General features: G+C 41.1%; 2 protein-coding genes across 10 annotated transcripts in view; both read left to right on the forward strand.

The window, feature by feature from the left end:
- The first annotated feature begins 121 nt into the window (after positions 1-121).
- Positions 122-10781, forward strand: Rpp30 (ribonuclease P protein subunit Rpp30). Its single transcript, XM_017233365.3, has 7 exons — positions 122-282; positions 339-526; positions 586-654; positions 714-988; positions 1047-1354; positions 1414-1595; positions 10636-10781. Exons 1-5 carry the CDS (start codon positions 192-194, stop codon positions 1291-1293), a joined length of 870 nt encoding a protein of 289 aa, XP_017088854.2. The 5' UTR covers positions 122-191; the 3' UTR covers positions 1294-1354; positions 1414-1595; positions 10636-10781.
- Positions 10782-10931: 150 nt separating this feature from the next.
- Positions 10932-11705, forward strand: part of kis (chromodomain helicase DNA binding protein kismet) — a 35353-nt gene continuing 34579 nt past the window's right edge. For all 9 annotated transcript variants that reach the window (XM_017233337.3, XM_017233341.3, XM_017233345.3 and 6 more), the window contains exons 1-2: positions 10932-11123; positions 11239-11695. In XM_017233337.3, coding sequence (XP_017088826.3) covers positions 11080-11123; positions 11239-11695 — 501 coding nt within the window. In that variant the 5' untranslated portion in view covers positions 10932-11079. The remainder of the gene's footprint in view (positions 11124-11238; positions 11696-11705) is intronic.

Here is an 11705-nt window from a genome sequence, read left to right on the forward strand (position 1 = left end):
AATTGACTATTATTTGGAAAGAACACTTATTTTAACTGCCTTTAAATATTTATAATCCAAAATTGGATAGATTTTAAGCACAAAATAAATTATAACATATGTTATTGGCTAACAGTGGACATGTTAACAGACCGTTTTTGTGCCAGTCTGGTAGCTCTGGTTGCACGCGGCCAACTAAAAACAAATCAGAAATGGAGCAAACGAATCCATTTTACGACTTAAGTATAATATACAACAAAGATGACAAGGTGATGCGGGCCCTATTGAATGAACTCGTGGACTGTAAGCTATATACAATGCACCTAGAGTCTTAAATTCAAACTAGTCTTCAATTCCAGTGGGCTACAAGACCATTGCCATCGAACAGAGCTTCGATCACAGCAAAAAGGAGCCTGGAAAGCGGGGATCCGAGATGTTTCCCGAGCCCCACAAGATCGAGCACCTGCGCAAAGAGTTCCAGGGCAAGCTGAGGATCCTTCAGAGAATAACCATTCTCTACGTGGACGTCAATGTCTCACATGCAATGGTAAATTATTGAAGTTAAAAGTTGTTCCGATTTGCTAATTCGTTTAATCTTTTATGAAGAGTGTTTCACTGAATCTGCGAAAGTTCAACGTTATAGCTGGACAACCCAAAACCGATGCTGCGCTGACGGTAAGTCATCAGACACCCCACATTTTCATTAAATACTAAACTCTTAAAAAACTTTTTAGCACTGCTGCACTTCTTTTAATGGCGAGCTTGTCACCTTTGATCCTGTGGCTGGTTCCAGGCTGTTGGTTAATCGAAAGGCGTACCAAATAGCAGTCCGACGTGGCATGTTTTTCGAAATCAAGTATGCTCCTGCGATAGCCGATTCGAATAACCGAAAGGACATGATCAAAATTGCCCAGAACTACTGCACCAAAGGCAAGTCAAAAAACATTATCTTCAGCAGCGGGGCAGTACACGAGTTCCAATTGAGAGGCCCCTACGATGTTGCCAATTTGTAAGTCTTTCTATTTAAAACTAATTAAACTATACCTATAAAATATTCACTCTTTTAGAGCCTATATATTTGGTTTGTCAGAGGATCAGGGCAAGAATGCTGTGGATCGGAACTGTAGGAAACTTTTCTTAAAAGCCGAATCCCGGCGCATGGGAAAGACGATCATGTTTGTCAAAGGAAATGGACCTATCGTTTTCTCAGACAGTTCCGAGGCAGAAGATGATCAAGAAATGGAGGATCTTCAAGCAGAGTTGAATGAAACTAGGGAAAATAATCAACCCAATAAAAGACTAAAAGTGCACTGAACCAAAAATAAAATATTTTATTTAATGCAAGAAAACCATAATATTAGACAGTTTTTTTAAAGTAAATTTTTTATTTAAATTTACTGGAATTTTTCAAAATACTAAAAAATCCTTTTCCAGCCCTGGCACTTTGACACTTTAACACTATAGTACAGGGTGATTAGGAATTGACACCGGGTGGTGTCAGAAATCGAGAAACGAGAAGAACTGCAAAACACCGATACTATCGCGGAAAAAAACAAAATGGAGACACATTAAAACGCGTTACACGGAATTTGGCTGCGAGAAATTTGCGTTAAACGGTAACTAAAAGTGCAAATTAATTGGTAAAAAATGTAAAAAAGCCGTCGCCAAGTGGCCGGCAACTAAATCCGCCGAAAACCCCATCGAAATTGAGCGTATTTTAAGCGAAAATTGTATTTGAAAAAAAGAACCCGGAGCAGAGACACTTGAAAAGAAAAAATGTGCAAAGAAGAAGAAAGAAGAGAGCTGAAGAGAGAGGAGAGCGCACACAAGTCAAGCAACGAGACGAGAAAAAACGGCAAAAGAAATATGTATTTCGCGAGACGACTAAGAAAAGCTGAAAAGCATCAGCCAATGTCCAATTTTCAATTGTTTTTCGCCGAAAAACCCAGTGCATTTGTGTTCGTGTGTGTAATTAATTAATTGGAACATCAAAGAACACCCCAAAAATCAAATGCGAAAGTGTGAGCTGTAGTTTTTTTTTGCCTGCCTTGCCTGCCTACCTTCCTGCCCCCTCCCGACTAATATAATTAAAAATGGACCGCCTGTGTGTGAGAGTGCGTGTGTGTTTGCGATGCTCGTTTGTTTGATTGTAATCATCGCCTTGATTATTGCTTGCTCTTTTTTACGTTTTTTGTCTTTACCTTTGCTCGCCATTTTCTTTCTCCCACGAAAAAAAAAAAAAAATTAGTGTTTCCCTTCGATTAATTTCTTCTTTTTCGCGTATCGCGCGTTGAATAAATTTTTGTGTATGTATTGGTGCCCCGATGCAGTGTTGCCAACATTATTCGCTTGTTCGGGAGATGCAGCGCCGCACATTTTGCACCTGTGCAGGAGATGGCCTCCTGAATCCTCCTCATCCCGCTCCGCTCCGCACCGCACCGCATCGCACTTTACACCCCCACATTTGTCCATCTGCAATAATACAGTTTCTCTGCAATCGCTGCTCTGTTTCCATTTCTCGCTGGTCTATTCAGATTTTGTTATTGTTGCGATCAAGGGGGGTGGGCGTGGAGTGGAATCAAAGTGCCAAGATATATTCATAAAATACAAATGGCAATTACAATTAAGTCTTAAATAGGTTGCATTGTGATTCATTTGTGAAATGTTTTTTTTTTTTTATTTGTCTGTATGTACTGGTTTATAAATAATTGGAAAACAATGCTGGTTCCGTTCAGGGAAAGATTTCAAAAAAATAAGATTTAGATGCTAGTATGTTCTAGTTGATCTAGAGATCCTCTAGATTGTTCTTCTAGAGCACTCTTATTTATTTACATAATCTTAAAAGAATTAAAGATTCCAAACCCCATCCGATATTGATGAGTTGGAGGTGACCACTCTGTCACCGTTACACATGTAGATACAATCAGGGGCGCACCGATCTCATTTCAAGAATCCAAGGGGGTCTTATTGCTGTTTTAACAGTCAAGGATGGGAGGGAGTTGGTGGGGCGAGCTTAGACCACAATATACTGCTTTTCCCCTGCGTACGCCACTGGATACATTGCATATGCAACGGTATCCCCGTTTCTTGCTCTTCTTTGATTGCTTTTTGCTCTGCTTTCTGCTTCGGCCTCTGTCAACTCATCAGTCGTCGTCGTCTGCCTCCCTTTGTCCCCCACACCACACCACCCCGAACATACAAACACACACAATTTAGCTGCTTGGACACACGTTTTTCTAGCCGGGCCACTACTATACCTCTCCCGCTCTCCCTGGCTCTCGGCCGCTATGAGAGAGAGCGTAAAATTCATGCGCTTATCCCTGCTCTCGACGCGTCGCGTCGTCTGTTGTGTGTGTCTCTTCCTCTTCCACTCGGCGGCTGTAACAATTTTTTTTTCTTTTCTCCATTTCATCTTTTTTTTTCCACTTCTGCAATTACGAGAAAGAAGAAGCAGAAAAGGCAGTGGCAACTTCCAGCAATATCTATCGATTTCTTTGTTTCTTTTCGGCTGCAAAACTCAACGTGCGAGTATATATCATGTTTAATTGTAATTATCGTGCGTCAAGTGAGTGAATATGAGCATGTGTGGTGTCTGTGTGTGTGTGCAATGAGAGGAGCTAGCTGGCTGGCTGGCTGACTAGCTGAAGAAGAAGCAACAGCCTCGCAAAGTCGCGACGGAAAAAACTGCAATTGCAATCGTTGCGCTTTTGTAGTTTCTCACCATTGCTTCCTCTTCAGATTTCTGCTTCTTACTGTGGCAATTGTGCTACAATTATTATTTCGCATGTGTGTATCTATACTTGAATTAGCATTGTTGTTCTTGTTGCAATTGCCATTGTTTCTGTTTGTGTTTCTGTCACTCTTGTCATCTGTCTGTCATTCTCCTGCAAATCGCAAATCGCGAATCGCGCTATGCTTAACTATCGATAACTTGCGTCCAAAATGATTGCGTGACCAAAAACCGAATCGGAAACCACCGACACACAAAAAAAAAAAAAATACAACCCACAGGGAGAACAACCTTTAACGTAAAACCCTACCTAAAAATTAACTGTAAATTGTGAGAACCGGCGATAATAAACAAGATAAAGTCAAATGGATTAGCTGCAAAACGAACGAAAAAAAAAAATAAACGGAAAATAAATATATAAAATGGTGAGTAATACTATTTTTAGTTAAACTTTACTGATAAGTACATTGTGGCGAAGAGAAACGTGAAATCGCGAGCGATTTACAACAATGGCCAGGCAGAAAATGCTTTTTAGAAATAATTATGTATCTTTAACCAAAAGCAGATACACACGTACGTACAATCACTCATACAGACAGACAGCCAGCCAGAGACAGACGACGAGTCGCGGCGAGACGAACACGCACACACACACACACACACACGAACAACGGAATTGAGCGAAAAACTCGCACACAAACACGAGCGAAATAATTTCAATCAACTCTTTTTTTTTTCTCCCATTTTGGTGGGGGCAACCCGACCGAATAAGAAGAAGAAGCATCAAAAGCAGCGAAAATAAAAAGCGTCACACGCCCCCGTTGGCCCTCTCTCTGAGCGTCTCTGCGTGCCCCCATCCCCCCAACCTCCCCCCCACTTGTTAATATGCGAATAAAGCTAAAAGTAAAGCCGAGTGGGCAGCTCAGTTCTCCACTCCACTCATTGGTTACCGTTGTTGCTGTTGCTTTGGGGCTGCGGCGAAAAAAAAAAAATTAAAGTAATAAAAAAAAAAGGAAAGAAGAAGAAAAAATAACTTTGTTGAAGTGCAAATGAGAAAATTACAAATTACAGTAAAATTTTTAATAGCACTGAAAAAAATAAAAAGCAATATAATAAATATATTTATTATTTTATGATAGTATTTTTGAAGGATTAACAGTGTAGATTCTTAATAGGGGAAATAATAATTGATATCAAAGAGGTTGGACTGTATTAATCGAAAGAGCGACGACACACTCAAAACGCCAAACAAGAAGAAGAGTTGATGAAGGGCGAGAGAACCGATGGATGGGAAAAGAGGAAGAGGCGCAGAGGCTACCAGCGGCGACCAGCAACCATAATATCATCCCATCCATCCCAAAAAACCGAATCAAACCCGACCAAACAACACAAGGCCCATCACCAACAACAACAACAATAACAACAACGATAAAGCAAACATATGAACGACGACGACCCCAACTCACAAACACCACGAAGCACAAACAAGCACAGATACAGATACAGATACATACAGACAAAAGGCAGCAGCAGCAGCAGCAAACCCAAAGGCGGCACCACGATATGCGAATGCGAATAAAATAGCAACAACAACAACAACAACAGCAACAACTATGCGGCGAATTTGCACGAATCATGCGAATCCCCAATACTCATACACACACACACATATATCAACATACACCTACAAATACACACTTTATTCCATGCATAATACGTGTTGTGTACTTGTCGCCGTAGCCGTAGCCGTAATGTTGTCGCCGCCATCGAAATCGCCATTTCTTTTCTTCATTTTGTTTTGGATTGCCTCTTGTTTGTGGATTTTCTCATTTCATCTCTTTCCATCTGTCAATTGTGCTGGCCACCCAACTTTAACTTCAAAGATTCATATTCAAAAGATACAGTATCTGTATCTCAAAAGTACTCATTTATCCAAACCCCCTCTCAGTAGTTTCTATTAACCCCTCAAACCTACTTAAAGTTAATCATTTATTTATTTATTTTTATATTTTATTTTTAAATATTGTTTTGCTATCGCTCTGTACTCGGTTCATTCGCATTTTTGTTTTGACTGGGCTCATCGCCGCCTCCGTTGCCCACTCTCTTTCTATACGAAACAGACGGTCTGTCGCTTTGTCTGTCTCTCTGTCGCTTTTGCAGTCATCGCCAGCTGCTACGCCGGCAGCGCTGCCGCCAAAGGCCGGCACACGACCGAACCCCCCCTATTACCCCAGGCCAGCCCCTCCATGGCGCCCCTCCCCGCCCCGGCTTCCACCCCCCCTTCTCGTACGTCTGCCGCAGCACGTGATATACTCGCTTTGCTTTTGTAATTTTGCTTTTCATTCGATGTTTAGCGCACGCTTTGCTTTGCTCTCTGTGTTTTTGTTGTTGTTTTTTTTTTCTTTTCTTTTTCGGTTCAACATTTTTGCTTTTATACACTCGTTTCACTTGTTGGGCTGTTTTTTTTTCCCTTCGTTTTAAATTCTCTCAGCCACTCTCTCTCAGCCATCTCTCTCAGTTGGCCGTGTCGTGTGTTTTCGCCGCTCTCTCGTTTTCAGCCGGCACGGTACTGGGAGCGAAGTACGCTCTGGTTCTCATATTTAGAGCTCTCTGGGTTTATTGTTGCTAGATTTTTGACAATGGGCACCTCTATATCCTCTATATTCGATCCGGTTTAGGTCCAGGTGCAAATTTTATACAACCGTTTAACTCGATAATCGGGTCAGGACTTGTATCTGTGTGTTTGTCTGTGACTGTGTGTGTGTGTGGCTTCTCACTTCCCTTTTTGTATAATATTTTGTTAATTCTAGCGGGAAACATAGCGTCAGTTTTTATTGTCGCAGGCAAACACCTTTGCCTTGCCTATTCCACATCTTTCATCTTTTGTTGCACTGTTTGGCAACTCTATTTGCAACGTCATCAGGCATCAATGCTAGAGGTGAGCTGAGCCGATTAGGTTTAAAAGATATAGCAAGTGAAGTGAGATACAGATACTTAAAAGATAAGTATCTTGGAAAGTATCTTTAAAAAGATTCGCTTGGGCATGCGATACATTCCCGCCCCCCCATCTCTAATGCCAATTGAGCTTCCCATAAATGTACCGTTACACATTCAAAAAGCTGCGACGTGTTTGTAATTTTTGCCCAGCAAACTTTTGTGAGTTGTTTTGTGTTTGTCTCCGCTCTCCACTGGCTTTTTGGAGAGGAGAGGTTGGAGAGGGTTTTCGTAGGGGAGTTAGTAGATGAATTGGCGGCTCTCCGCATGGGTCTTTGGCTTTTCCGAAAACTGTGTGTGGCTTTATGCCTTTTCGCTGTCGCCGTCGCCTGATGCTTCTTCTTCATCTTGAACCAGAGCTGGTGTTGGTGCTGGAGCTGGAGCTGCCGCTGTTACTTTACCTATTTTATTACCATTTTTATGTACGTATGTTTGCTTGTGTGTATGAGTGCGCGTTTTGCTGCTGCTGCTGCGCCCATCTGTCTCTGCTCTGCTTCTTTGCGTTTCACCAACAACAACCCCCTCCCCACTCCACCCTCCTCCTCATTTATATATTGCTCTTTGGCTCGTTTTTGGACCGAGTTGAGTGACGGACTTGGCTGAATGTTGAATGTGGCTGGCTGGCTGGCTGGGGCTGGGGCTGGGGCTGGCTGGCTTTGGCTTTTCTTACACAAACCAACTGTACTTTTTAGTTACTGTTAGCGCGGACCCAGCCACTTGACTTGATTGTTATTAAAGCAAGATTCATTCGCTCATACATGAGCCAGCCTTGCCTGCCTACCTATCTATCTATGTATCTGTAAGTGTGACGGTGTTTCTGCAGAGTTCACGGGCTGTCTACAATATCTTCATAACAAACACATTTCTAATACACTGGGAAAAGTCAGAGGTTATTAATGGTTTAATTATACATAATTTTTTTAAAATATGTTTCTAAAGATAAGAATTAAAGTGGAATAATTAAAAGATACTTTTTTAAATAAGTATAAATACTTCAAGCCCCTATTAAATTTCAAATATTTGTCACAAAAGGCCATTCAGCAGAGTTGGCCCTAAAAAAACGAAATAAAGCCACAAAGCAACTGTCAAAAATTGTTAGCCAACTAAAAACATTAGCCCAAGACTTCAGGTGAATGAACCTTTTTCTTTACTTTTTTGTTTTGGATGTTTATTGTATTTGTTTTTGTATTGTTGTTTAAATTTTTAATCATAAACCTGGTTTTTGAATTCAACTTACACTGTAGTTGCTAAAAAGAGCAATCCCATCGATGGGTTAAATTTTTTTTAAAGGGGGATACTGTGGGAAAAAGTGAGTGTATCTATGTATATGGAGTGAACCTTTCAAAAGCTATTTTCATGGCTCATAAAATGATGATTGAAAAGGAAAAACAGTAGATACACAGTGGGAATTACAGTAGTAAAAATATAAAAATGATTTTAGAAAATATTCGTAAAAAAGTTGAAAATGTTTGAGGCATTTTTATAATAAATTTAAAAGTATAAGTAAAAAGTATTTAGTTAAGAAATTTAGAGATAGAGGTGATAGAGATAGATTTAAGAAACAATAAAGAAATGAATTTTTAAACACCAGAAAGAAAAAATATAACATTTTATAACTCAAAGTTAAATAAATCCATGAATGTAGATAAAAATAAAAATTATAATTAAGACCTTGTTCACTTTAAAGATGTCTCACTGTAGACTTGCCATGAAAGCTAATCCCCAAGCAATTTTTGTTGCTGGTTCTGAGGCGGTGGGTTGGTGGGTTGGTTGGTTGGTTGGTGGTGTCGACATCGTCGGGTCACAAAAATGTGGCTCGCGTCGCGTCTTTGTCGTTGTTTTGGACCCACTGAAATTTGCTTGTCTATTATCACCTTTAATCGATTTTTCGCTTATTTAAAACAAATGTACAGTTGTGCGCAGCGACAGACAGACAGACATAGACATAGACATAGCTATAGCCATAGACATAAAGAGAAAAAGAGAGGCGGCGAGTAAAGTATAATTTCACAATTTTTCAGATGTCTGCTTTGCTTACACAAACAGAAATACAAACAAACATACAATACATGCCGCCAAACATACAAACATACATACATACATATGCATATTACTATTGCTTTTAGTTTATTGTTTTTGCAATTACTTGACTTGATTTGTTTGTGTAAAAAGCCACGCCAAAATACAAAAAAAAAAATAAAAATAAAAAGGTGAGCAGAAGAAGTAGTCAAGAAATGAAAACTAAAGCGAAGCGTGGAAAGGAAAAAAAATGCGACACACACACACACACTTAATCACTGATAGATATCTGCCAGATATACAAAAGTAAAGTCTGGCCACACAATCGCACAGATGTAGATACATATGTACATATTGTATGTATGTATGCAACACTCGCCTAATAATAATGGCAAAAGCTGAAACTAAATAAATAAATAGCTGAAATTGCAAAGCGAAATGTAATTGATTACGGCAAAGTCAAAGCAGCTAGAGCTGCCACCTCGAGGGCAACAAAAACAACAAATGCACTGAGAGAAATTCTAAGGGGGATTAATAATTTATTTATATAAAATTATATATTATAATAATAGGTTAAACGATTTTAAAGAGAAATATTTAAAGCCTTTTCAATTTTTTTTTTTATAAATTAATTTTTTTTTAAATTTAAAATATTTCTCTCTGTGTATGTACAACCGAGACGGTGACGACTGGCTAAATGATTGTCCAATGAGCGCGAACGACTCACAAACTTGCCATAAAGAGGCACGGCGGGGGGGTAAGGAAGGGGTGGATAGTGGGTGGCTTCGGTGGGGTGTTGGAGCGCGGTGCTAAGCTCCACCGCTTAGCCCATGTCAACCACACTCCTCCACCACCATACTCTACTCCACATAAGTTATACTGATGATGTGCTGTAGTATCTGTGTGAGGGGAGTATGATTGTATCTGTGCGGGTTATAACTGTACACCGAGGCAGCACCAGCACCAGCAGCGGCAGCACCAGCGAATTTCGGTTGTGTGCAAGTGCATATCTCTATGTACTCTCGGTAGTTTTGTGTCTATATCTCACCACTTTCCATTTGCAAAAGTATAAAAACAGACACCACACCTTGCCTTTGCCACCATGCCATCGCCACCACCACCCTCCCTGCCCGCTCTATTTGCATATCTTTGGGTTCGCGCAGCTTCCACCAACAACAACAACAACAACAACAACAATAGAAGCAACTAAAACAACAACCAGTCAGTCAACCCACCCGCATTTTTTTTATGGTTTCTGCTGCTGCTCGCCTTTTTTCCTTCATTTTTGCTCTCCGAGTGGCTCTGCTACTTTAGATTTTTCGGCCAAAAAGCAGCCACGGAGACAATGCGAAAAATCGATAGAGTTTCCATTGTTTTTTCCCACTGTCGCCGCACAAGATTTTCCACTCAACCCACCACCACCACCTCTCATCCCACCATCTAAAACCACCTCCTCCTCCTCTGGAAAGAAAGAAAAGCCAAGCAATTTTCTGAGTTATCTACCCCCTTTTGCAGCAAAAGTGAATCATTAATTAGTTTTTATAGCTTTTAAAGCCTTGATTATATCTTCTATATATACTATATAGTCTAGTAGTATTAATGACAATATTGCTCAACCATTTGGGGGGTCAAACTGTACGTTGTATGTGCCAAACTATGAAATTCATAAGCGTATAGCTTTTCCCCTTAAAAGTTGAAGCAAAGCCAACAATTGTCAACAACAGAGGTTTAAGAATAATGATTAATAATTAAGAATAAATTATATTTTATTATTTGTATTTAATTTTATATATCTTTTCTTATCTTTGCAGATCTCTCGCTTAAAATACGCTCAACATAGTGTGGATTACTGTGCTCTTATATAGAATATAACCCATATTTCTAACCAAGTTTCTGTATTTTTTTTGTTGTAGCTGTGAGCGAATGTGTTTCACTGCGATTATGTCAAAGATCGGCCATGGGACACAAATGACCTTACCATATGAAAGCAACCAGAAGACGTTCAATTGCACACCAGTTGTAATTAAGTTTAGTAGTTAGAACCAACATATATAATATATAATTGCAATCGATTGGGCAATAAAAATAATATATGAGATATAGAAGAGACTAAGCCAAGAGATCGATCTTTAGGGTTAAACGATACTTTTGAAACAACCCCCGCCCGCGTCTATATCCGGGTTCCGGTCTCTGTGGTGTCTCTGGCTACACCTTTTAACCTTTCGACAACGGCCAAGCGCAGAGAGCAGCATCAAAATTAAGCCAATAGACGAGCAAATCTAAAACGCAGCGGCGTGTCGCCGGCGTCCTTCGACGCGTAACGGACATTTCTGTGTGCGCTGCGTTTCAAAAATCTGATGGATGGAAATGCACAAAATATGTTTCACGGAAATCACCAAGGGTGAGTTCACCACCAACCCCCAACCCGGGGTATCTAATGGGATAACTTGGCCTTGAAAGGATTAAAATTAAAACCCTCTAATAATATATATATATTTTTTTTTATTGATTTATAGAGATCCCTATTACCGTTACGATGCAGCGGCAGCCGCAGCAGCAGCAGCGGCGGCTAATCCACGGGCCATGGGTCCGCCCGGTGGCTACCCGCCGCGTCATCGCGCTCCCCACCCGCTACAGCAACAGCCCCAATACCCATCGTACCAGCCAACGGCGGAGAATCTGTACGGGCTGGGGGCCGCCGATCATCAGGCAGCCATGGGTCTGGGAGTCGGCGTTGGTGTCGGCGTCGGTGTCGGCGGCATGGGCGATCTAAGCGGCTGGGGGGCAGCACCGACCGGCGTACCGGGCCAGGCAGCGGCGTATCCGGGCGCGGGTCTGGGTGCCTACGGTCATCCGCAGGCAGCTCCACCGGCGCAGCAGCAGCGTCAGAGCAATGCCAGCGCCTACCGGCAACACATGCCCGCCTACGGACAACAGGATCAACAGAAACTAGCCCCCTATGGTGCCCAGCAGGTGAGGAATT

This window comes from Drosophila bipectinata, chromosome 2L, assembly GCF_030179905.1.
Source record: "Drosophila bipectinata strain 14024-0381.07 chromosome 2L, DbipHiC1v2, whole genome shotgun sequence".
Classification (NCBI taxonomy): Eukaryota; Metazoa; Arthropoda; class Insecta; order Diptera; family Drosophilidae; genus Drosophila; species Drosophila bipectinata.

Coding starts and splice junctions, on each gene's coding strand:
- Rpp30 (XM_017233365.3), top strand. CDS start 192: ATGGAGCAAACGAATCCATTTTACGACTTAAGTATAATATACAACAAA. Junction 527..585: donor TCAATGTCTCACATGCAATG/GTAAATTATTGA, acceptor TCTTTTATGAAG/AGTGTTTCACTGAATCTGCG. Junction 989..1,046: donor CCCTACGATGTTGCCAATTT/GTAAGTCTTTCT, acceptor TCACTCTTTTAG/AGCCTATATATTTGGTTTGT.